This window comes from Carcharodon carcharias, chromosome 19, assembly GCF_017639515.1.
Source record: "Carcharodon carcharias isolate sCarCar2 chromosome 19, sCarCar2.pri, whole genome shotgun sequence".
In the NCBI taxonomy this organism is placed as follows: domain Eukaryota; kingdom Metazoa; phylum Chordata; class Chondrichthyes; order Lamniformes; family Lamnidae; genus Carcharodon; species Carcharodon carcharias.
This window is the reverse complement of record NC_054485.1, coordinates 38,221,893-38,244,201: the sequence shown is the minus strand read 5'-3', so window position 1 is coordinate 38,244,201 and position 22,309 is coordinate 38,221,893. Positions and strand designations below refer to the sequence as shown.

At 41.8% G+C, this 22,309-nt stretch overlaps 1 protein-coding gene across 3 annotated transcripts; it reads right to left on the bottom strand.

The window, feature by feature from the left end:
- Positions 1 to 745: 745 nt before the first annotated feature.
- Positions 746 to 20,879, bottom strand: LOC121291892 (interferon alpha-inducible protein 27-like protein 2A). 3 transcript variants are annotated; one of them, XM_041213540.1, is made up of 5 exons: positions 20,750 to 20,879; positions 16,588 to 16,652; positions 10,729 to 10,764; positions 9,625 to 9,786; positions 746 to 2,172 (listed from the first exon to the last, which is right to left on the bottom strand). In XM_041213540.1, the coding sequence occupies exons 2-5, from the start codon at positions 16,622 to 16,624 to the stop codon at positions 2,066 to 2,068; spliced, it is 342 nt and encodes a 113-aa protein (XP_041069474.1). In that variant the 5' UTR covers positions 16,625 to 16,652; positions 20,750 to 20,879; the 3' UTR covers positions 746 to 2,065. The 3 variants fall into 3 exon arrangements, with proteins under 3 accessions (XP_041069474.1, XP_041069475.1, XP_041069476.1); XM_041213541.1 differs by lacking the exon at positions 20,750 to 20,879 and adding an exon at positions 20,250 to 20,268; XM_041213542.1 differs by lacking the exon at positions 16,588 to 16,652 and having other exon boundaries at positions 20,750 to 20,870.
- Positions 20,880 to 22,309: the final 1,430 nt, after the last annotated feature.

Genomic DNA, 22,309 nt, shown 5'->3' with positions numbered 1-22,309 from the left:
GAGTCCGTGACGCAGGGTCCACTTTGAGAGGGCTGATCCTGCAGGTCTTCACAGGTGATGTCTCCAAAGTTCCTTTGTTTATACAGTTGCACCCAGCATAGAGAACATTCTAATCACATACGTGAGTCATGGTCATCTGTTTACTTAGCGATAAGCGTAAACAGGTTACATCTGTTACATTGTTCCTAGTGATGACGTTAGTTTCTCATTTGTGTTGATTCATCCAGTGGAAGGGGGAAAGGGTACCTTCTGTTCTCAGCAATCAACCGCCCCTTCCCCTTTTACTGATAGAAGCAGGGTGCAGGAATGGAATGTGCGCTCTGTTGACATCCTTTACCATCATGCTCCATGAATGTTGCAGCTTGCTTAGCCTTTTTGGCTACACTGCTAATATTTGGGAACCTATAATACAATAACTTTCCCTGTCTGGAATGCTTGGGACTAAGTCATTTTTGAATTTTCTAGATTAGAGAATGACGGTAAAATGTCTAACTACAAGTGTGTGAATAGGAAAATGCTGTAGATATAAAATATTATCAAATCATAAAAATTCTTTTACTTATCTAAATACTGTATCTTCCATTTCCAAAAGTACTGCATGAAAATGGCAGCACAGGTTGCTTGGGTCTGCTGAAAAATATTCTGGACAACTGGTGTTTCTGAACACAATTTCTAGACTGCAGAGGTTGCAGTGTATTAAATTGAGGGGGGGGGGGGGTGGAATAAATGACACCACAACAACAACTTGCACTTAGAACACTTTTAATGGAAAAAAGCATCCCATGTGGCTTCACAACTGCATTAATCAGGCACTACTTGATATTTAGACATTGAAACAGCTTGATCAAAGGAGGTACATTTTAAGGAGCACTTTAAAAAATTGTGGTAAAATTTAACTGCATTGGTATTATGTTCTGTGCAGGGGATGGTGGTGTGTGTCAGCTTCACCTGACTTCTGAGCGGTTTGAATTGCTCCCCCTCCCTGGGTTCTAGACCTTGTACTTATTTGGGGGTTGTGACAAAGTGCAGCAGGTTTTGGTGCAAGAAAAAGAAACTGAGTTTATTGAAGTCACAAATGAATTTATAACATTAGGATTACACTGAGATTATACAGACCTACAAAGTACACTTAGTTAAGAATGGGAAACACATGGCATAACGAGGGAAAAATCACACTACTAATCCCCTTACCCTTGTCCCACCCCAAAACCTAACTAAACTGAACTAGGAGAGGTCAGGGATCATGCTCACCAACCAGGGTTTTCTTGAAAGTTTGAAATCCAGCCAGAAATCCAGCCAGGTAAGCCGATTGCAGTTTTGGGGTACACTCTTCGTGTCCTCTGGGGCCTGCCGTCCCCACGTGGTCTTGGTCTGTGAAATCTGCAAAGGTTCTTCAGTTGGGTGGAGGGCGCGGTTGATCTTCGTGGAGGGCTGCAGTGTTGAACTGAAAGCCATTGTATGTGTGGAGTATTGATGGGTTCACATAATTGCATTGATTGTAGTCTTCCTGCCCCCCTCCCCCCCACCCCGCACGCTGTAGCTAGTAGCAATTACTTATGCAAGATTTTGATGGGATTTAGGTTAAGTCTTTCTCTGGGTTGATTGCTTTAAAGGGAAGAATGCATATTCTGTCTCCTCTCGTTGTCTGGTTTCAGGTAAAAGTCCAAAAGTCATATCCTTGTTGATGATGATGATGATGATATGAAAAATGTGGGAATTTTGAGAACCCTTCATCTGTGTACTTCCAGCATCCACAGAACACTTGGTCATTTCTATGAAATGTAGTCACAGAGCTGAAAGTTTCTATTCACTCAGAAACCAACATCCAGGGCTGCAACAGTATAGAATGTTTAATCCAATGTAATTGAGAAGATTACTAACAGGGCATCTAAACAGTAGCAAAAGGATAGAACCGGCTCTACTAAAATTAAAAGCAGTTGCAAATTTTCCACTCAGAATATTCAGGAGGTAAATCACAAAATGCTGCTTCATCCCCTGCACAAGTTAACCCTCATGAGCTGCCTAACTTTTGCAGAGTTTCTACTTTAAAAACAGCATGTGGACTTTAGGGTTTGTTACACCGACCCAAAAAAAAACCTATTACAGCTCGGCCGACAACAGCACCAACACCTCCAACTACAGCAGTACCAGCAGTAGAGAGTCCTGTGGCTCCTTCAGGAATAAAAAAGAAAAAAATATTAATCTTCAGAATGTTTTATATATATATATATATAGCAGTTTCTATAACATATTCCCTAAACTTGGCCTCCCTCCCCACAGATTATATTCAGATCACTGTGCTGTGAACCTCAAAAGTAGTTATCTCTGGGTAACGCCCAGAACCACACACAAGTGAATTTAGGAGGGTAAAGCACATGAATGTGTGGTTGGACAGATAGTGCAAGAGGGAGGGCATTAGATTCTTGGGACATGGGGCTGTGGCTCTGGAAGAGATGGAGCCTGTGCAGACCAGACAGGTTGCACCTAACAAGAGCTGGGACAGAGTTTTTTGGGGGGTGATTTGCTAGTACCATTGGGGAGAGTTAAATTAACTTGGTAAGGGTGTAGAAACCTGGAAAAATCAGAAAGGAATACCAAAGTGCACAGAATACTGGGAGTGATAGATAGTAGTAGAGTAGGTGATAGTAAGTTAATAGGTGGGGTTAGAGTAAGGGAGAATGTACTAGAGTCTAAATCAGGATATTGTGCATGTATGAGAATGCATGAAGTACAGTAAATAAAACTGGTGAGTTATAGGCAGATTGCCATGTGGAAATATGATGTTGTGACTGGGTTCAAAGGAGCACCAAACTGGATGTTAAATATACCTGGATAGAGTGTTCAGGAAAGATAGGAAAGAAAAAAAGGGGAGGAGTGGTAGTATTGATGGAGATCATTGCAGTGCTGGAGAGAAGATATCCCAGAGGGGTCAAAGATAGAATCTATTTGGCTAGACCCAAGGAACAAAAAAAAACAGGTGCAATTTCATTGCTTGGTGTAGCCTATAGGCCACAAACTAGTGGCAAGGATGTAAAGGAATTTTAAGGAAAATTACAGAGAGGTGCAAGAATAATAAGAGTAGCTATAATGGTGGGGGCGGGGGGCCGGGGGGTGGTGGGGGGAAGAGATGTTAATTATCTGGGCAGAAAGTTAAGACTGTGTTCAGTGTTCACAAAAATCTGGTAGGTTCAGTCCAACAAGAGGGCGAGCACTACTGAACCTGGTTCTTGGGAATGAGATGGGCCAAGTGGATCAAATATCAGTAGGAGAACATTTTAGGGGACAGTGATCATTGTATCATAAGCTTTAGGTTGGCTATGGAAAAAGGACAAAGAACAATCTAGAGTAAAGATAATTAAAAATGCTAGCTGAACAATGGACAATATTCAAAGGTGATATAGTTTGCACAGAGTCAAGGTCTATACCCTCAAAAGGGAAAGGTAGGGCAAGCCATTTCAGAGCTCCCTGGACGATAAAAAAAAAGATTAAGGTGAAGAGAGGATGCTTATGACAGATGCCAGGTGGATGATACAAGAGGAAATAAAAAATGAAAATGAGAACCAGAGAGGGAGTGTGAAAAGAGACTGGCAACCAAAATAAAATTGAATTCTAAAGTCTTATATAGGCATATGAATAGTAAAAGGGTGATAAAAGGAATGGTAAGGCCAATTAGGGACCAAGAGAATTTATGCATGGAGAAAGAGGGAATTGCTGAAGTACTAGAAGATGCTAAGTATTCATTTATGTAAAGACAGATGCTACACAGGTCAGTGAGAGGTGGTAATTAATGCACTACAAAGATTCAAAAAATTGATAAGGATGAGGTATTAGATGGTTTCCTACTAACAGCCTGACAATTTTTTCATTATATTGTTGTGTTTTATTGTAAAGTGGGTTTATGGGTGTAAGTGTAGAAGGTTCTGTCTGCAAGATTTAATTGAATTAGTCAGATGGAGTGCAAGCTTGAAATTATCAAAGTTAGGGGTAAAAGTCACTTGAAATGGTATTGAGTAAGCATGGATGAGGGCAGCATGTAGGGTGTGAAGGAAATTTGCATTTAAGATAAATGAAGTGGCTGTTTAGGTTTCAAAGGGATGATAGATGGTTACAATTAATAAGATAAGGCCAAGCAGTATGTTTAATTTTCTATAAAGATACTGACCATATTGGCAACATGAAAGCTCTTTATATTATGGGAAAATGAAATTTCCAAAGACATATAGAACAATGGAATTTACAGATTAAAGAGAAAAAACATATATAAAGACAGATGGAAGATTATGTCGGGGGGTGGCCATATAGAATCCTGAAAAGGCCTGACAGACTTGGAGGAAGCCCCTAGCGACTTTTGCAGATGTCTGCTGTGTCCAGTAACTAAAAGCTTGTCAAGTGGGTGTTGCAGTAAACTTGCTGGCTTGTGTATTTAAATTTTAAATCTATTTTGGGACTGTTGCCTTAACGGGGGGGTGTAATTGGGAGGCACATTAATTAGGAATTTGTTATAACAAGTAACTGTAATCTTGTGCTCAAAATCTTAACTAAACTAAAAACATTTATTAAAATCTCTAAAGGCAGTGGCGGGCTCATTACTTCTGATGCAGTGCACAAGTCTTCTCATAATCAATACAAATTGCAAAACCATTGTGACAAGTTTCCCTTGTGGATTTGGTCCACCTGGCACACATCACCTGCCATGTCATAACAGTTTATACTTAAAAATAGTGCCAGGAACAGGTGAGATGCATCCAAGGATATTAGGGCAAGTGAGGGTGGAAACTGGGGAGGAACTGGCGATTGGCTTTCCCGACTTTAGATTCAGGGGTGGTTCCAGGAGATTGGAGAATTGCAAATATTATATTTATTCAACAGCAGCTAAAGGCCAATCAATCAGTTTAACTTTGGTGGTGGAGAAACTTCTAGAAATAATAGCCTCAGGATGAAATTAACAGTCACATGGACAAATGTAGGTTAAGAAAAGCAGCCCAGATTTTTTTTTTTAAAAAGGGAAAATTATGTTTAACTAATGTAATGACTCCGAGCAGACAGGTTTTAACAAGAAACAAAAAAAACTTTATTAGTGAGGTTTTCTCAGGTGCTACATGTGCAATCAGGACTCTTGTCAAGGAAGCCCCACCCCTGGATTGCCCATGCTTAGCTCATTGGTCAGAGCTTCCCAGAACATTATGTGACCCCTGATGTAGGCTATACCATCAGTTACTACAACTAACTTGGAGGTTTTAAAGAAGTAACAGAGGTTGGTTATGATGGCAATGCTGTTGTTGTGGTGTATATAGACTTCCAAAAGGCTTTTGATGAAGTGCTGCACAACAGACTTGTGAATAAAGTTCATGAAGCAAGCAGCATAGATACACAATTAGAAGAGTGGCAGGAAACAGTAGTGGAGTTCCCCAGGGGGCAGGATTGGGACCTTTGCTCTTCCAGATATATATTATTAAAGACCTTGACACTGAAGGGCAGCAGAGCATAATTTCAAAATTTGCAGGTGATACAAAACCTAGAAGCATTGTGAATTGTGAGGTTAGCACAGAACTTCAAAAAGGACATAGACAAGTGGAATGTGGAGAAATGAGTGATTCATTTTAGGTTAGAAGAATATGGGGAGACAATACAAAATAAGGGAAACAACTCTAAAGCAGGAGCAAAGGAACCTGGCTGTATATGTGCATAAAAGTCAATGAAGGTGGCAGGACAGGTTGAATGCAGTTAATAAAACATACAGTATTCTAGGCTTTATTAACAGAGGCATAGAGTACAGGAGCAAGGAGATTATGTTGAATTTGTATAAAATACCAGTTCAGCCTCAACTGGAGTACTGCATCCAGTTATGGGCCCTGCACCAGAAAGCAGTGAAGGCATTGGGGACAATGCAGAACAGATTTACATGAATGGTTCGAGGGAGGGAGGGATGGATGAAGATGGGGCTGTTTTCCATGAATGCAAGGCAGAGAGGAGATTTGATAGAGGTATCTGGATAGAGTAGATAGGGAGAAACTGTTACACTTAAAAGGGATTGAGAATAAGGGGGCATAGATTAGCAAAACAAAGAAAATAAAATTGACAAAGCAAGCAATTGGGGGTCTGGGATGCACTCCCTGTATGCGCTAGAAGCAAGATCAATTGAGACATACAAAAGGGAATTAGACCATTAGCTGAAAAAAAGAATGTGCATGGTTACAGGGAGAAAGCAGGGGAATGGCATGAGGTGAATTTCTCATTTGGAGAGCCAATGAACACAACTGGCTAAATGACTACACTAACAATTCTGTCATTAGTCGTTTGGTAGTACAGAATCCAAGCAGTGCTGAAACAGAGATTATCAAAAAACTTTTCATCTTGCACTCATTTGGACAATTCATGAGAAAATACCAATGTCAGGGGAAAACATATATATATATATCATGAGAAGAGTGCCGATTGGTTGACAAATGGAGTCTGGTAGAGGAACTGCCATGGAGAACACCAGTTGGTGACTAACAGTTACTGCCAAGCATTGTTTGAAATTTAAACCAGGCAGCTTGACTGATTGGTCATTTAAGTGCCCCGGGGAATGAACTAGCAAATGACTGTCACTTTTGTTTCTGTTCTTTGTCTGCAAAGAAAAGGGCCTTGTGTATTAACAATACATGTAACTTTCAGGACACAAATGAGCCCAACCAACAATCTTAAATTGGTCGTCAGCATAATTCTAATCACACTGAGGACTATTTAATAAATGTTGTCCAATCGCAGAAGCACATCTAATGTTGGATATCGTGCTTTGCAAGCATGGGCTGATTGTAACGGGCAAGGTAGAGGCATGCTGTTTGATACAATCCACCAGTCTTAGGACTTACGGTCTACATGCCTAGCAATCACACTAGTACTGATTTGTGTTAGGCAGGACATCTTCATGGCTTGATGGCAGCATCCTGCTAGTGGTGAACACCACTCGTGTTGCTACTGCATAGCAAGTGAGAAAGAGATAGTTTGTGTATTAAGAGGTAGACTGAGCGCTTTTCAGGACTGAAAGTTATAGCCTTGGGCCTATTGATGAGTTTGAGAGATATACAGAGTGAAATGATCTGATCAGGGTAGCCATTATCCCACAGAATGTGTTTGATGCACCCCATTTCAGCATCAAGATTACATTGTGAGCAAATGACTCAGGCCCTATTTATGAGGTTGTTGATAAGGCCAAACTTATAGCTTGAGGAACTGTAAGAATCCCAACGCAACTATTCACCAATACAGGTAGGCTTGCAGTAGACCATGGTAGAGAACCCCCAGCAGGTTTCTCAACTAGTACTTTGAGCAGCAGGTCCGAGGCTGTCCAGTCACGTTGAGCGGCCGGTCCAATGGATACAAATTTGGACTTACCAAGAATGTGTGGTGTGCATTTTGTTGCTATAGTCATGCATGTTGAGAATGACTATTCCTGTCCCTTTGTCAGGTTTACATGGTGAAGGATTCCTTCACAGTTATGAAGACCACACAGGACTTGCATATTTATAGCAATGCTATGTCCACATGCTCATTTGACACTGCTAGCCTATTCACCAATGCTCCACTTGAGGAAGCCATCAATATTTGCTCTGCAGCACCATATAATGGTGCTCTAAACCCACTACCATTGTATGAAAACAGTATTCATTGAGCTTATGAACTTGGCAACTTGCACAGTTGAGTTCAGCTTTAATGACGCTATGTATGCTCAAATAGATGGTGTTGCCATGGGTCCCCTCTAGGCTCAGCTCTCAAACATCCTTGCTGGGTTCCATTAGAAATATGTCTCTGATGGAATGACACCCAATCTCTGCATTTTTCCAATATGTGGATGATACGTTTGCTATATTTATTGCATGCAATAATTTCCTTGCCATGTCTTAATGGGCTCCATCCTGTGCTCAAATTCACCTTTGAATCAAATGAACTCCCCTTCCCTGACGTGCTGGTTGAGAAATCTGCCAAGGGGTTCTCTACCACAAGCCTACCTTCAATGGTCCATACACACGTTGGGATTCTTACAGTTCCACACGCTATCAGATTAGCCTTATCAGCAACCTCGTAAGTAGGGCCCTGAGCCATTCTCTCATCATGCAAGCTCGATGCTGAAATAGGGTGCATTGAACACATCCTGTGGACATTGGTTATCCTGATCAGATCATTTCACTCTGTATATCACACAATACAAAATCAACAGGCCCAAGGCTATCAGTTTCAGCCCTGAAAAAGTGCCCAGTCTACCTCAGATTACACTGGAAGGGAAAGGTAGCTCAAAATATTTGAGCAGCAGGTGAAGCTAGCCGTTTCATGCTGCTACTATGCAGTAACATGAGTGGTATTCTCCACTAACAGGATGCTCCATCAAGCCAAAGAGACGTTCTTCCAACACAAATGAGCAACGTGGTGTATGAATTTCAGTGCCAGTGTGATGGCAGGTATGTAGGCTGTACATCCCAAGACTGGCAGATCCTAACAGCATTTCCCTTCATCTATCTGCAAGGGACAAGGTATGGACCAGCCTGTGCTTTGCATTTTGCAAGCACAATGTCCAACATGAGGTGTGATTCTGCAATTGGATAAAATTTGCTAAATAATCCTTAATGTGACAAAGCTGCTCTTCAGCGTAATTCTAAATTTGTCAGTTAGGCTCACAATGTGGCACATTTGTGTATTGGAAGCTATGTACATTAGTACACAGGGCCCTGTTCTTTGAAGACAAAAAGCACATGTACACACATTGCACCTGTTTCAGTTAAACAAAATAAGGTGACAGCCATTCACTGGTTCATTCCTTGGGGCAATGTCTTGACCAGAATCAAGCAGCCTGGTTTAAATTTCAAACAATGATTGGCAATTAACTGGTCAGTCACCATCAACTGCTGCATTATCCCAATTTTGTTGATTTGGTTTTCATTTAAAAGATTATCAACTGCTGCATTCTTCATGGCAACACCTCTACCAATCAGAGTCTGCTTGCCAACAAATCAGCACTCTCTTCTCACAGTATAAATCTGTTATTCCCCCTAGCATTGGTATTTTCTTGTGAATAGTCCTGAAGAGTGCAAATGAAAAGCTTGAAAAAAAAAGCCACTTTTCTTAGCAATACTCAAATTGTGATTCTATTACCATTCTGCAAAACAAAAAAAGCAGAGTGAAGCAACACATTCTCAGGCCACCAATCTTGGCTCCTGACCAATTGATACAAGTTTGCTCTCATCCTGAGCAACCATACTGAAAAGGTACAATTGTATGGGTGCAAAGCTTTTTACCCAGTTTGTTACAAAATTAGAAGTTTTGTAAATAAAAATCATATAATAGACCTTTTTCTAGTTGCTTTGCTGATCAGTTTCACTTCTAATTGAACAAACCTGGCAGCATTAGAGTTTCATTATGATAGCAATCCAATATTAACCATTAGGCAATTATAATGTTACTCCCACTCAAGACTAAACTTTTGGCGCGAAACCACAGGTTCATTCCATAGGCTCCTAACTGCATCCATAGCTTCACCACTTTTTATATGTGGTGGGATGACTTAAGGTGTTGGACCATTGATTATATTAAGATCAATCTTCATAGCTGTTCCTCATTTTTGATTAAAAAAAAAACATAGAATCATACCAATAGACTGGAGTGTTGCTACAGCACTGCCAGCTGCTATACCTCCTCCATTAGCGATCGCAGCCATGGACATCATTTTTGCTGCTAAGGATCCAGCTGCTATTCCAGCACCAGTAAAGCCAGCTGCAGTGATCACAACTGGGGCAGCTACCACTGTAACAGCTGAAACAAAGGACAATAAACTCAGTTGAGATGAGAACTAAGAATGTGTGCTGTGATACTGCATCCTGTTTGGGCTGATGACTATAGAGATCACAACTCTAGCAAATCCAAAAATGACGTGGCAAGAAACGGAGCAAAGGGGATCGCCATGACCCATGCCCCTAGCAACCATTCAGAAAGAAAGGAGGCAGCCCTTCACTTTGCATCAGCGTAATTCCAAAGCCCTGTCCTAGTTTTTAAATAACTCATCATCATGTCACGAGCTTGCATTTTCAAGTTCCAAATTTACAGAAAGGGAACTCCCCCTGCCCTATATTCACAGAATAGAATAATAGAAACATACTGCAGAGAACATATTGCATTTGGGCTGTTGTGCCTGGTGTTATTTCTTTGGAAGAACAGTAATGCCTACTCCCACATCCCCACATTTTGACCATAACCTGCAAGTTTGTCATCTTCAAGTACCTATCCATCTCCTTTCCAAAGCTATTTATGGAATCAGTTTCCACCACTTTTTCTAGGGAGAAACGTCCAAATTCTAATTTTATGAGTTTGTGTATATGAACAAAGTCTCTGCTAAACCACTCAATCTGGGTTGAGAATTTAGTGGCATTCTGAGTGTGCTGAGGTTGTCAGAGATGCCACTTTTCTGAAGAGATGCAAAACCAAGTTGCCATCTGTTTACGCAAGTGGATGTAGCAAAAGGTGCTAGGCATTATTTAAAGAGCACGAGTTCTCCTGCTGTTCTGGGCAACATTTTGCATTCAGCAAACACTGAAATCAGATTATCTAGTCATTTGACTTTTGTGGAGCCTTCCTGTGCACCGATTGTCACATTTCCCTATATAACAACAGTGACTGCATATAATCAATTGATTAGGAAGCACTTTAGGACATCAAGGAAGAGTTAGAGGACTATATCAATGCAAGTTGTTTCTTTACCTGCTCCTGCTGCAATCCAGGCAGCTGTTGACATACCTGTAAATACATGGGCCAAACATTAGACAAGTATTCAGTGAGACAGGCTACTCATTTGATTACTTTCTTAAATTGGTAAATCAGTCAAGTTAAATATCAATTGCCACTAGTTTACAGGCTACTTGTGCACTAGGGGTTATTCCTTCTCAATGTGGACCCTCAGCATCAGGGGGCAAATTAACATTCAAACATACAGGTCATGTGTCCGACTTTTGTACATGTTCAATATTAGTTAAAAAAGTTAACAAGATGCACTTCAAAACAGATTAGTACTCCATCGCACTGAGAAAAAAAAAACATGAATCTCAACTGGGATATTGATTCCTTCTGCACTTCCATCTGAAAGAATTAAGTAACTGATGTTCTATGATTCTATGTCTTTCTAGGTGTTATGGGAGCTTTGATATCACTCTTTCCCCTTCTGCTTCTTGATTCAATCATTTCTCACTGCTGCTTGCCCATAATAAATATGCTTAAAGCAGGTCTTGATCACTTTGAAAAATCCCAAGCCTTTATCTGTGCTCATAACTTCCAACTTTGTTCCCCCCACCCCCCATTTATTCTTTCACGGGACAGCATGGGCATCACTGGCATAGCTGGCATTTATTGCCCATCCCTAATTGCCCTTGAACTGAGTGGCTTGCTAGGCCATTTCAGAGGGCAGTTATAAGTCTGGAGTCACATGTAGAGCCAGGCGCCCAGCAGATTTCTTTCCTTAAAGGACATTAGTGAACCAGCTGGACTTAAACAACAAATCAATCACCATTACTGAGATTAGCTTTCAATTCTAGACGTTATGAATTGCATTTAAATTCCAACAGCTGTCTTAAAATCAGAGTTATGCAGCACAGAAATAGGCCCTTCGGCCCATTGTATCTGTGCTGGCCATTAAGCACATTGATTCTAATCCTATTTTCCAACACTTGGCCCATAGCCCTGTATGCTATGGCGTTTAAGTGTTCACCTAAATACTTAAAATGTTGCGAGGGTTCCTGTCTCTACCACCCCCTCAGGCAGTGTGCTCCAGATAAAAAAAATTTTCCTCAAATCCCCTCTAAACCTCCTGACCCTTACCTCAAACCTATGCCCCCTGGCTGACACCCAAAGCTTCTTCCTATCGACACCCTTCAATATTGTATACCTCTATCAGTTCCCTTCTCAGCATTCTCTGCTCTAAGGAAAACAACCCTAGCCTATCCACACTCTCTTCACATGTCCTCAGAGCATTAGCATGGGCCTCTGAATTACTAGTGATCCAGTGACATTACCACTAGCCATGATATTCCCCATCTGCAACTTCAACTACTGGCCAATAGCTTATCTGCGAGGTGAAGACAGTGAGAATGAATTACAGACAAAGAGGCCCAATGTAGGGGGCAACAGTGGCATAATGGTATGTCACTGGTCTATTAACCCAGAGGCCTAGGCTAATGCTTTGCATACACCGTTTCAAATCCCACCACAGCAGCTGGTGGAATTTAAAGTCAAATAGTCACTTGGTATACAGAGCTTAAATATATAAAGAAAGAGACACACTGTTGAAGATTTTCATCTTTCATTTATCAGGACAACTGCTAGAATGCCAAATTTCAAAAAGAGCAACAATTTATATTGCATCAGAATGTGGTATTCAATTTCAGTGCCAGTGCAAAGCTATATACACAGACTTTATGCTTTAATCATTGGCACAATAAGCAGACTCAAGCCCATGCTTGCAAAATTCAAGAACATAATGGTTAACATTAGTTGTAATTCTGTGATTGGACAGCACTTGCTGAGTGTACTAGGAATTATACCAACCACCAATTTAAAATCAGTTGGGTGTGCAATGTGGCTCACTTATGCTTGCTCGAAGCGACATATGCAGGGACCTATCCTCTGCAGGCAAAAACCATGTTCAGGCATTTTTCTTTGAATTAGTCGAAAACAATGGTGAACAATAGTTCCCTGATGCATTTGCCACAGAAATTTCTCGACTAGTCAACTTGCCAAACAACAATCAGCACCCTTTTCACATGCTGTATAAATTGATGCTCTTTGAAATTTGGTACTTGTGCCTGTACTGATGAGTGCAAGACAGAAGCTTCAACATGTCTCTCCTTCAACCACTTAAATACAATTAAAATCTGGAATTGAAAGCTAGTCTCAGTAATGGTGAAACTGTCGTCGATTGACAAAAAGGGTTGCAAGGATAAGTCCACCCAATAATTACAAGCCAGTTTAACTTCAGTGGTTGGGAAACTTCTAGAAACAATTATTCAGGATAAAATAAATATAGTCACATGGAAAAATGTGGGTTGATTAGGATGAGCCAGCATGGATTAAAGGGAAAGAAATCATGTTAAACCAACTTGGGAGTTTGAAAACGTAACAGAGGGTTAATGAGTGTAATGCTGTTGATGTGGCATATATGGACTTCCAAAAGGCATTTGATACAGTGCCGCACAGACTTCAGAAAAAAAAGTTTTAGCTCATGGAATAAAAGGGACAGTAGCAACGTGGATACAAAATTGGCTGAATAATAGGAAATAGTAAGTAATGGTTAATAGATATTTTTCAGGCTGTAGTAGAGGTTTCAGGTTTGTAGTAGAGTTCCCCAGGGGTCAGTATTGGGACCCATGCTTTTCCTGATATATTAATGATCTAGATCTTGGTGTGCAGGGGACAATTTCAAAGTTTGCAGATGATACAAAACTTGGAAACGTTGTAAACTGTGAGGACGACAATATGAACTTCAAAAGGACACAGACAAGTTGGTGGAGTGAGCAGATAGGTGGCAGATGAAGTTCAATGCAGAGAAGTGAGAGCTGATTCCTTTTGGTAGGAAGAACATGGAGAGACAATATAAAAGGGATACAACTCTAAAGGGTGTGCAGGAGCAGAGGGACCTGGATGAATATTTGCATAAGTCATTAAAGGTGGCAGGATAGGTGGAGAGATCAATGATTGATAAAGCATGCAGCATACTAGGTTGGCTTTATTATTAGGGGTATAGAGTACAAGAGCAAGGAGGTTATGCTGAACTTGTATAGGACACTAGTTAGACATCAGCTGGAGTATTGTGTACAGTTCTGGGCACCACACTTTAGGAAGGGTATGAACACATTGGAGAGAATGCAGAAGAGGTTTACAAAAAAAAATGTTTCCAGGGATGAGAAACTTCAGTTATGAAGTGAAATTGGAGAAGTTGGGACTGTTCTTGGAGAGAAGGCCAAGAGGAGATTTGATAGAGGTATTCAAAATCATGAGGGGACTGGACAGAGTAGATTGTGAGAAACTGTTCCTGCTCATAAAAAGGATTGAGAATGGAGGGCACAAATTGAAGTGATTTGCAAAAGCAATACGAGAAAAAGACCTTTTCCACACAGTGAGTGGTTTGGGTCTGGAATGCACTGCCTGGGAGTGCAGTGGAGGCAGGTTCAACTGAGGCATTCAAGAGGTTATTAGATGATTATTTAAGTAGAAACAATGTGCAGAATGATGGAGAAAAGGCAAGAAAATAACGCTGAGTCATAACACTCAGAGCCAGTGTAGACATGGGCTAAATGGCCTCCTTCTGCACCATAACAAATCTGTGATTCTGAAAAACCCATCTGGTTCGCTAATGTCCTTCAGGGAAGGAAATCTGTTACCCTTACCCGGGTCTGGTCTACATGTGATTCTAGACCCACAACATTGTGACTCTTAACTGGACACCATCACCACACACTCACCCCCACCCCCCCGACCCCCTCCCTCCCCCCACCCCTGAAATAGCCTAGCAAGCCACCAGTTCAGGGGCAATTAGGAATGGGCAACAAATGCTAGCTTTATCAGCAATGCCCACATCTTATTAAAGAATAAAAAAGTACTGCTCCAGACACCTCAAGTAAAGTTTTGGCCTCCCATTAGGATTTCCACAAAACCCCTTTTCCTGAACATTAGGGAAACTTTCCCCAAAGCCAATCCCACCACCACTACCTATGGTCAGTAGGTGGTCTCTGAGCCTAGTGCTACACTTGCAAAGTGCCAAGTACTGTAATATTACAAGAATTGCTGTTTTCCAGTTTCATTCCAAGATGTTGAGAGGAAAAGGGACAGGAGTATCTGAGGGAAGGGATGAGAAAGAAATGGCTATGGCTGCCACTATCCACTGCCTCTGGGGGAGAAAAAAGGAAGCAGAAAGAACAGAAGCAAAAAAGCTCATTAAAAGAGAAATAGTGAAAAGACAGAATGAGAGAAAGTGAAATAGCAACAAATATGGACGGATGAAAAAAAAGAATGTGCATTTATTTAGCACCTTAAAACGCTCAGCACTTCTACCAATGAGGTAATTTTTTTGTAGTCAGTGTTGTAATGTAAAGAAATCCAATTTTGACAGTGCAGTCCCAAAAAACGCAGTGAGATAATGACCAGATAAAAGCAAAATCCTGCTGATGCTGTTTTTACTTCAGATTTCCAGTAAGCGATGCTGAAAGACTGAACAGGTGAGGGAGTATCTGTGGAGAGAGTTAACTTTTCAGGGTGATGATTTTCATCAGAACTAGGAGCTGGTGGTGTTCCCATAAGCCTGTTGTCCTTGCCTTACAAGGTAGTAGAGGTCAGACTTTTTGGAGGTGCTGTCAAAGGAGCTTGGCGAGTAAATGCAATGCATCTTCTGTAGTCACTGTGCCTTGGTGGTGGAGGGATTAAATGTTTAATGTGGTAGATGGGATGCAGATCAAGCAGGCTGCATTGTCCTGGACTGAGCTTCTTGAGTATTATTGGAGCCTCATTCAACCAGGAAAAGTGGAGAGTATTCCATCACACTCCTGACTTTTGCCTCAGATGGTGGACAGATTTTGGGGAGTCAGGGGGTGAGTTACTTGCTGCAGAATTCCCACTCCAAAGCAGCTTTTGAGCCCAGTATTTATATGGCAGGTCCTGTTAAATTTCTGGTCAATGGTGACCCCCACCCCCCCACCCCCTCCCCCCAAGGATGTTGAGGGTGGGGATCCAGTGGTAATAGTGCTATTGAATGTCAAGGGGAGGTGGTTAGGCTCTTGTTGAAAATAGTTATTGCCTGGCATGAATGTTATTTGCCAGTTATCAGCCCAAGTCTGGATGTTGTCCAAGTCTTGCTGCATGCTGGCATGAATTGTTTCATTATCTGAGGAATTAACACAAACAAACAAATGTCCCAACTTCTGATTTTATGGTGGAGGGAAGATCATTGATAAAGCAGCCAAAGACAGCTGGGCTAGGCCTGGAGAACTCCTACCGCAACATCCTGGGACTGAGATGACTGACCTCTTAACAGCCACAACCATCTTGCTTTGAGAGAGTTATTATGACTCTAGGCAGTGGATAATTTCCACCACCACCCCCTCCCCCAAGATTCCAATTTTGCTAGGGCTCCTTGATAACACCTCAGGCAAATTTGCTTGAGCTAAAAGTCAACTCTTTTGCCCATATTTAGATCAAGGCTGTAATGAATTGGAGTCGAGTAGCCCTGGTAGAACCTAAACTGAGCACTGGTGAGCAGGTTATTCAATGCACCCTGATTCAACAACTCATTTGAAAGACAACATCCTTAGCAATTCCAAACTCCCTCAATACTGCAAAGGTATTTCAGCCTATCCTATTTGTCCAAGTTTCTGAAGTGGGGATTGGACATAGATGATACCCTCCGGCTACTAATGAAGTAGGAGACCTAGTTCTCTTTATAAAATTTTTGAAAGCATTATCACAATTTGAGTAACTGGCATTACTAGAACTAGATGCACTTCAGTGGCACCCTCCCCAGGACTTTGTTGCCCATTTATTTAAAAAAACATTAGACTGTATGCTTAAAAGAGGACTTACCTACAGCTGAAATTGCAGCTCCAGCTACCTGCAACATGATTTTCTGCTGATTTTCACTCTGCAAACTGAATAAGGTTTCATGTTCAACTTTCCAGTCCTATAAACCTCATTGTAAGGGAAATACTGTAGATATCACACCCTCCTGACACAAGCACACTTATTGTTCTTTCATTTCAACACATTGTATCCAATGTTATATATTCATGGCAATTATCTTGGAAAGACAGGGAAAGAAAAGGAAGACTTGCATTTATATAACACCTTTCACAACTACTGGGCAACCTGACATGCCTTTCAGCTGATAAAGTACTTTTGAAGTGAAGTCATTGGTAAAAATGTAGAAAACATGGCAACCAATTAATGCACAGCAAGCTTCCACAAACAGCAACGCAATAATGACTAGATACTGGCCATGACAATGGAGAAAACTTCCCTCTTCAAAATAGTGCCATGACCATGGGATCTTTCCCATCCATCCAAGGGGACAGACAGAACCTCCAGTTATTGTCTTATCTAAAAGACATTCCAGTTTGACTGCTGAACCAATAGCTTCAATTTTCTTTTGCACTCAAATACTAGAGCAGGACTTGAATCCACAACCTGACTCAGAGGCACAGGTTCTACCAACTGAGCATGGCTGGCACAAAGCTGCATTATACACAGTCCTAGATTTCTGCCCCACCCAGCTAAATGATCAGGGGGTACCAAGTGAACACCAGTTGCTCTGCCGCTATATAACAGCCAATTGGCAAGTGGCATTCAATCAGGATTTGGTGTCTTGCCAGGTGCCAAACTGGCAGTTCCAGCTAGCAAGGCAAGGGGCTCAGAGGACAGACCATTTGGGGGAGCATACTTGGGGTGGGCAAATCTTGCAGGGGCCTACCAAAGGGCCCAGGGGACCTGTTAAAGAGGAAGACCTCCTTGCCTGCCACCAGCACCCACCCCCAGCTTGTGCTTTGTATAGGCCTCACTCACTGCCAGTTAAATCTTGGTAGTGATGGGATAAGGATCCTAAGTGACCATTAATTGACCACTTAAGGACCTTAATTGGTGGGTGGGCTGTCCAACATCACCCCTGATGCTGGTGTAATTGCAGCAAGGGCAGAGGTGGGTGCGTAGTCCACCTGCTGGATCTAATGAGGCTCCCCCACCACCCCAAACCATCAGAACTTCTGAGGAAGGACATTGGCTGGAAATATCAAAACCCTGTTGTGCATTTCTTAAAGTCTCCCAGAACTATGAGGTCTCTTAGCTGTCAATATCTAATTTAGATCAGCTGGGCAATAACCAGATTTCAAAGAACTCAAACAGCCTGGAAAAATGGAAAGCAGTGATTGGCAATTTCAAGAACAAATCGCTACAACTTGTTTTAGCAAGCATCATTATTGAACATTACAATCTCGCTTATTCACTCACCCCACCTCTATTGCTTTTGGTATATTATTAGTTCAAATTTTGCTGTTGGTGTTAATCTTACAGCTTCTGCCATTAGATGTGCCTGAGCAAATCTATATTTTAAAATTATTTTTAAAAAATGCAGAGTGTGAGCTACTAGTGGTGCAACGAGAGACAGGCCAGGATTTCCCGGTCGGCGAGCGGGGCCTGCTTGCCAACATGTAAAATGACACAGGATGACACTGGGTGGAACACCCGACGTCACCCCATTTCAATTTTCAGGTCAGTGGGGGCTCAGCCAAATCAGCTGTGCGCCCACCTATTGAGGCCATTGACAAAGTAATTAATGTAATTAGCAGACCTGCCCGTCCAACCTTAAGGTTGGCCGGGAGCCCTGGCGGGCATTGGGAAAAGCATGAAACCTCATCCACTGGCAGGTTTTTAAAAGTTTAATAAAAAAGTGAAACTAAAAGTGGTGGACATGTCCCAACTCATGTGACATTGTCACATGAGGAGACATGTCAGGGAAACATTGTTATCATTGGTTTAACTTTTTTTAATGTGTAGCTTATTTCCCTGAGGCAGCACTTAGCCTCAGGGAGATGAGTGCACTTTTGGCTCAGGAAATCCCCCTACCCCACCCGTGGACATCACGCTGAGCGAGCATTCGGAACCCAAGTAAACAAGTCACCTGTGAAATGAACAAGGCGAAGACTGAGAAGGAATTGTACATTAGTGTGGGTACATTCAATGCCAAATCAGGTAGAGAAAGGGTGGTGGGGGGCAAGGAGAAAGAAGATCAAATCAAAAGGGAAATTGAAAGAGAAATAAAAACTAAGTAAAAAAATCAATAACTCCAACAATTAAAGCCTTGGACGAATTTGACTCCACCCTCAAATAGTTAAATTTCAGCATCAGAGATGTTGATTGTCATTTTTCAAACATGAATCATTTATTATTTGTTAGGAGCAAGTCTAAGTGGGTAGAGAAACTGAGATACTGAGAGTACAAATACAAAGTTGCGTCACATGTTAGTAGAGTCATTAAGCAAGCGCTAGGTTTTTATTTCGAGGAGGGACAGAATTGAAAAGTTGCGAAGTATTACTAAACCTGCATCAAACTTTGGTTAGACCACACATAAGAGTACTGCATGCACTTCTGGTCAGCCTTTTATGAAAAGGATACGGCAGCACTGGAGAGGGTGCAGAGAAAATTTATAAGGAGAAGTGTGTGTATACTTATCAGGAAAGGATTGACAAGCTTTGATGAAAGGTGGCTTTTGGGGGGGGCGGGGGGGGAAGGGCGTGAGAAGAGAAGAGGTAGTGGTGACCTAATAGAGGTCATTAAAATGATAATAGCGTTTGATGGTATGGATACAGAAAGAATATTATGCTCCACAAAACTAGAGGCCAAGAAATCCAAATGAGAATTCAGTCGAAACTACCTTTTACCCAGAGGGAGAGTGGCAAGAGTATGGAACTCTACCACAGAGGGTGGTTGAAGTGAATTGTGTAGCTGCATTTAAAAGGGAAGCTATTAAAACAGATGAGGAAGAAGAGAGCATTATGATAGATTTAGATGAGAAAAGATGGAGGAGGCTCAGATGGATTGGAGCCTAAGCACCAGCATAGACTGGTTTGAACCAAAAGGCCTGTTTCTGTGCCATCTATCCTCTAATCATGTTATTAAAAGACTATTTACAATAATATGAACTAGATTGAATTTTCCATTGGTTTAGTCTGTAACTATCATGCAGATACATTGAATATGGCATGAAGCTGCTGACTTTTAAATCATGGGCAGACAGCAAGCTGCCATTCATAAAGCTAACAGCTAAGCACATGCAACTCCAAAAATATTGGAGTTTAAACATGCATTTGCTCCATGCCTAACACTGGTGTTCTTATGGTGCACGTTATTTTGACAGAAAATGATGATTCTGAGATTCTTTCTAACCTTTTCCTGTATCTCTCAGTTTGATTAGGTGCCTGACACCTTCTTTCTGCTTTAAAACGTAACTCCTGTTTTTTTTTTAAAAAAGCTTCCTTTTAATCACCCTGTCCACCTGTGGTCACTTCGTATGGTCAGTATCTTGAACCAAAGTGACTTTCTTATCGGTGAACCATTTCCCCTTCTATACCCACCGTTCACCCCTTGGGTTAAACATTTTCAGTAATCCGTGACATTCACTAATCTTTACCAATATCTCAATCCTCGTCCCAATTCTATGACCCTTTCCTACATCTCCATGACTTGCAAATACTCACGTCTTCGAGCCGGACTCTCCCCTCAATGATTGTACAAGATGACATAATCCGCTGCCCTCAATTCCTTTGCTCACTAGATTCCGAAATGCGTTTAAACAATTGATAAAATATTTTTATTCTCACTCAATAACTAAGTTCAAACAACTCAATCTATAGAGTTTTCAGTTTATTCTGAAACGTGTTAATATCCGGGGTATGAAAAGGACAATTTAACACTGGAGCAAAAATTGGAAAGAGAAGAATTTCAGGAGGAATAAAAAAAGGGCGTCCGCAGAGTCGATAAAAAGACAAAGCTGGAACTGTTACTGTTTATCAGGAAAGAATCAGCTTCAACATCGCACAACTAACCACTAACACCAAAGAAAATATATTAATATCTAATGAATATATTGGTGTTAAATTGCAATAATTGCTGTTATAGAAAAGTCACATTGATAAAAATGATACACGCATTGAATTACAACCTCAAATTTCTCAAATATCTTAACTGTGAGACTTACCCAAAGAAAAACTCAACCGGATCCAATATCAATAAAATATAGGCTGGCAACGCAGAATATATAGCAAACTGGGCGGAGTCTACTGGGTCCTAAAATTCATTGTTTCGATTCTTTCACGGTACAAATTATGTTTTTAGCGTTAACAGGCTGCCCGCAGTATGACGTAATTGCAGATTAGCAGAGAAAGCCAAGGCATGTCACTTATTTTCTTCACTGTCCGCTTTTTAATCAAGATCCCGATGAATCTGAGATTCAAGGAATCAAACCTGGATCATTAGTTTCAATTTTGTGTAGAATAAAGTGTTAATAGTTATGTTAATGTTGTTAATGACAATGTAATCTTGGCCCCAGTGTCAGATGACCAAGTGGCTCCAAGGGAGCAAGACAGAGAACGCTATGACCCATAGGCCAGAATTTTCCCATTGGTGTGCGGGGGCAGACCCCTCACGCCCACATGTAAAATGACGCGCGGTGACGTTGGTGAGCGCCTCGATGTCATCGTGTGCCATCGTGATATTTCGTTGGGCGGGTGCGCATTGATGTCCGACGTGTGCATGCCATTAATTAATCGGCCACTTAAGGCCCTTGAGGCGCCAATCGATGGTGATTTTTTGGTACCTGTGCAATCTTCGGGTCGGCGCATGGGTGCAATGAGCAGGCGGGTAGGACATATTTGTATAAACCTCATCCATAAGAGGGCTCTGGGTTCACGAATGTACTTTGTCAAATATTGATTTTTCAAAGTTACTGATACTTGCCTGTGTGATCTGCAATACTTCAAAATGCATACCAGCTGCTTGGTCTGGACTCCTGGCCTTCAGGCCAGCACTCTGCAGTGAGGAATATTTTTTGGGCCTGCAGGTTTCAGGAAGCCTTCCCTTAGCCTGGGAATGGGAGCTGAACTCTCCACTGGAGGCAGCTCCCCTGAGGAGGAAGGGAAGGCTAGAAGGGGGAGAAAGCAGTGTGCACATACAGCCTCCAGGGGAGCCACCTTTGGGAGGACAGGCACAGGCACAAGGGGCACAGGGCCAAGAGGTAGTCCAAGACGGATGGGGCCACAGAAGATGCCAATATCCTGCCAGGGTATACAGGTGGCGAAGCAGCTACCTCAATATGACTGAGGTGCAGTGCCGAAGGAGGCTCCATCTCTCGAGGGAGATAGTTAACTATATCTGTCAGATGATTGGGCCTTATATCTCCACTATCTGTGTGGGTGGACACCCCTGCCAGTGGCTCTGAAGGTCACAGCTGCCCTCAACTTCTATGCCACTGACTTCTTCCTGGACTTGGTGGGTGATCTCTGCGGTGTATCCCAATCAACTGTCCACACTTGTATCAAGCAGGTTACAGACGGTCTGTTCATGTGTGCATTCACCTTCATCCACTACCGTTGGGACCAGACAAAGTGAACCAGAGGCTTCGTGGCCATTGCTGGCTTACCCCGTGTCCAGGGTGCTATAGACTGCACACATGTGGCCATCAAGGTGCCAGCAGGTGAGTCCAGTGCCTTCATCAACAGGAAGGGCTTCCACTCCATGAACATGCAGATAGTGTGTGATC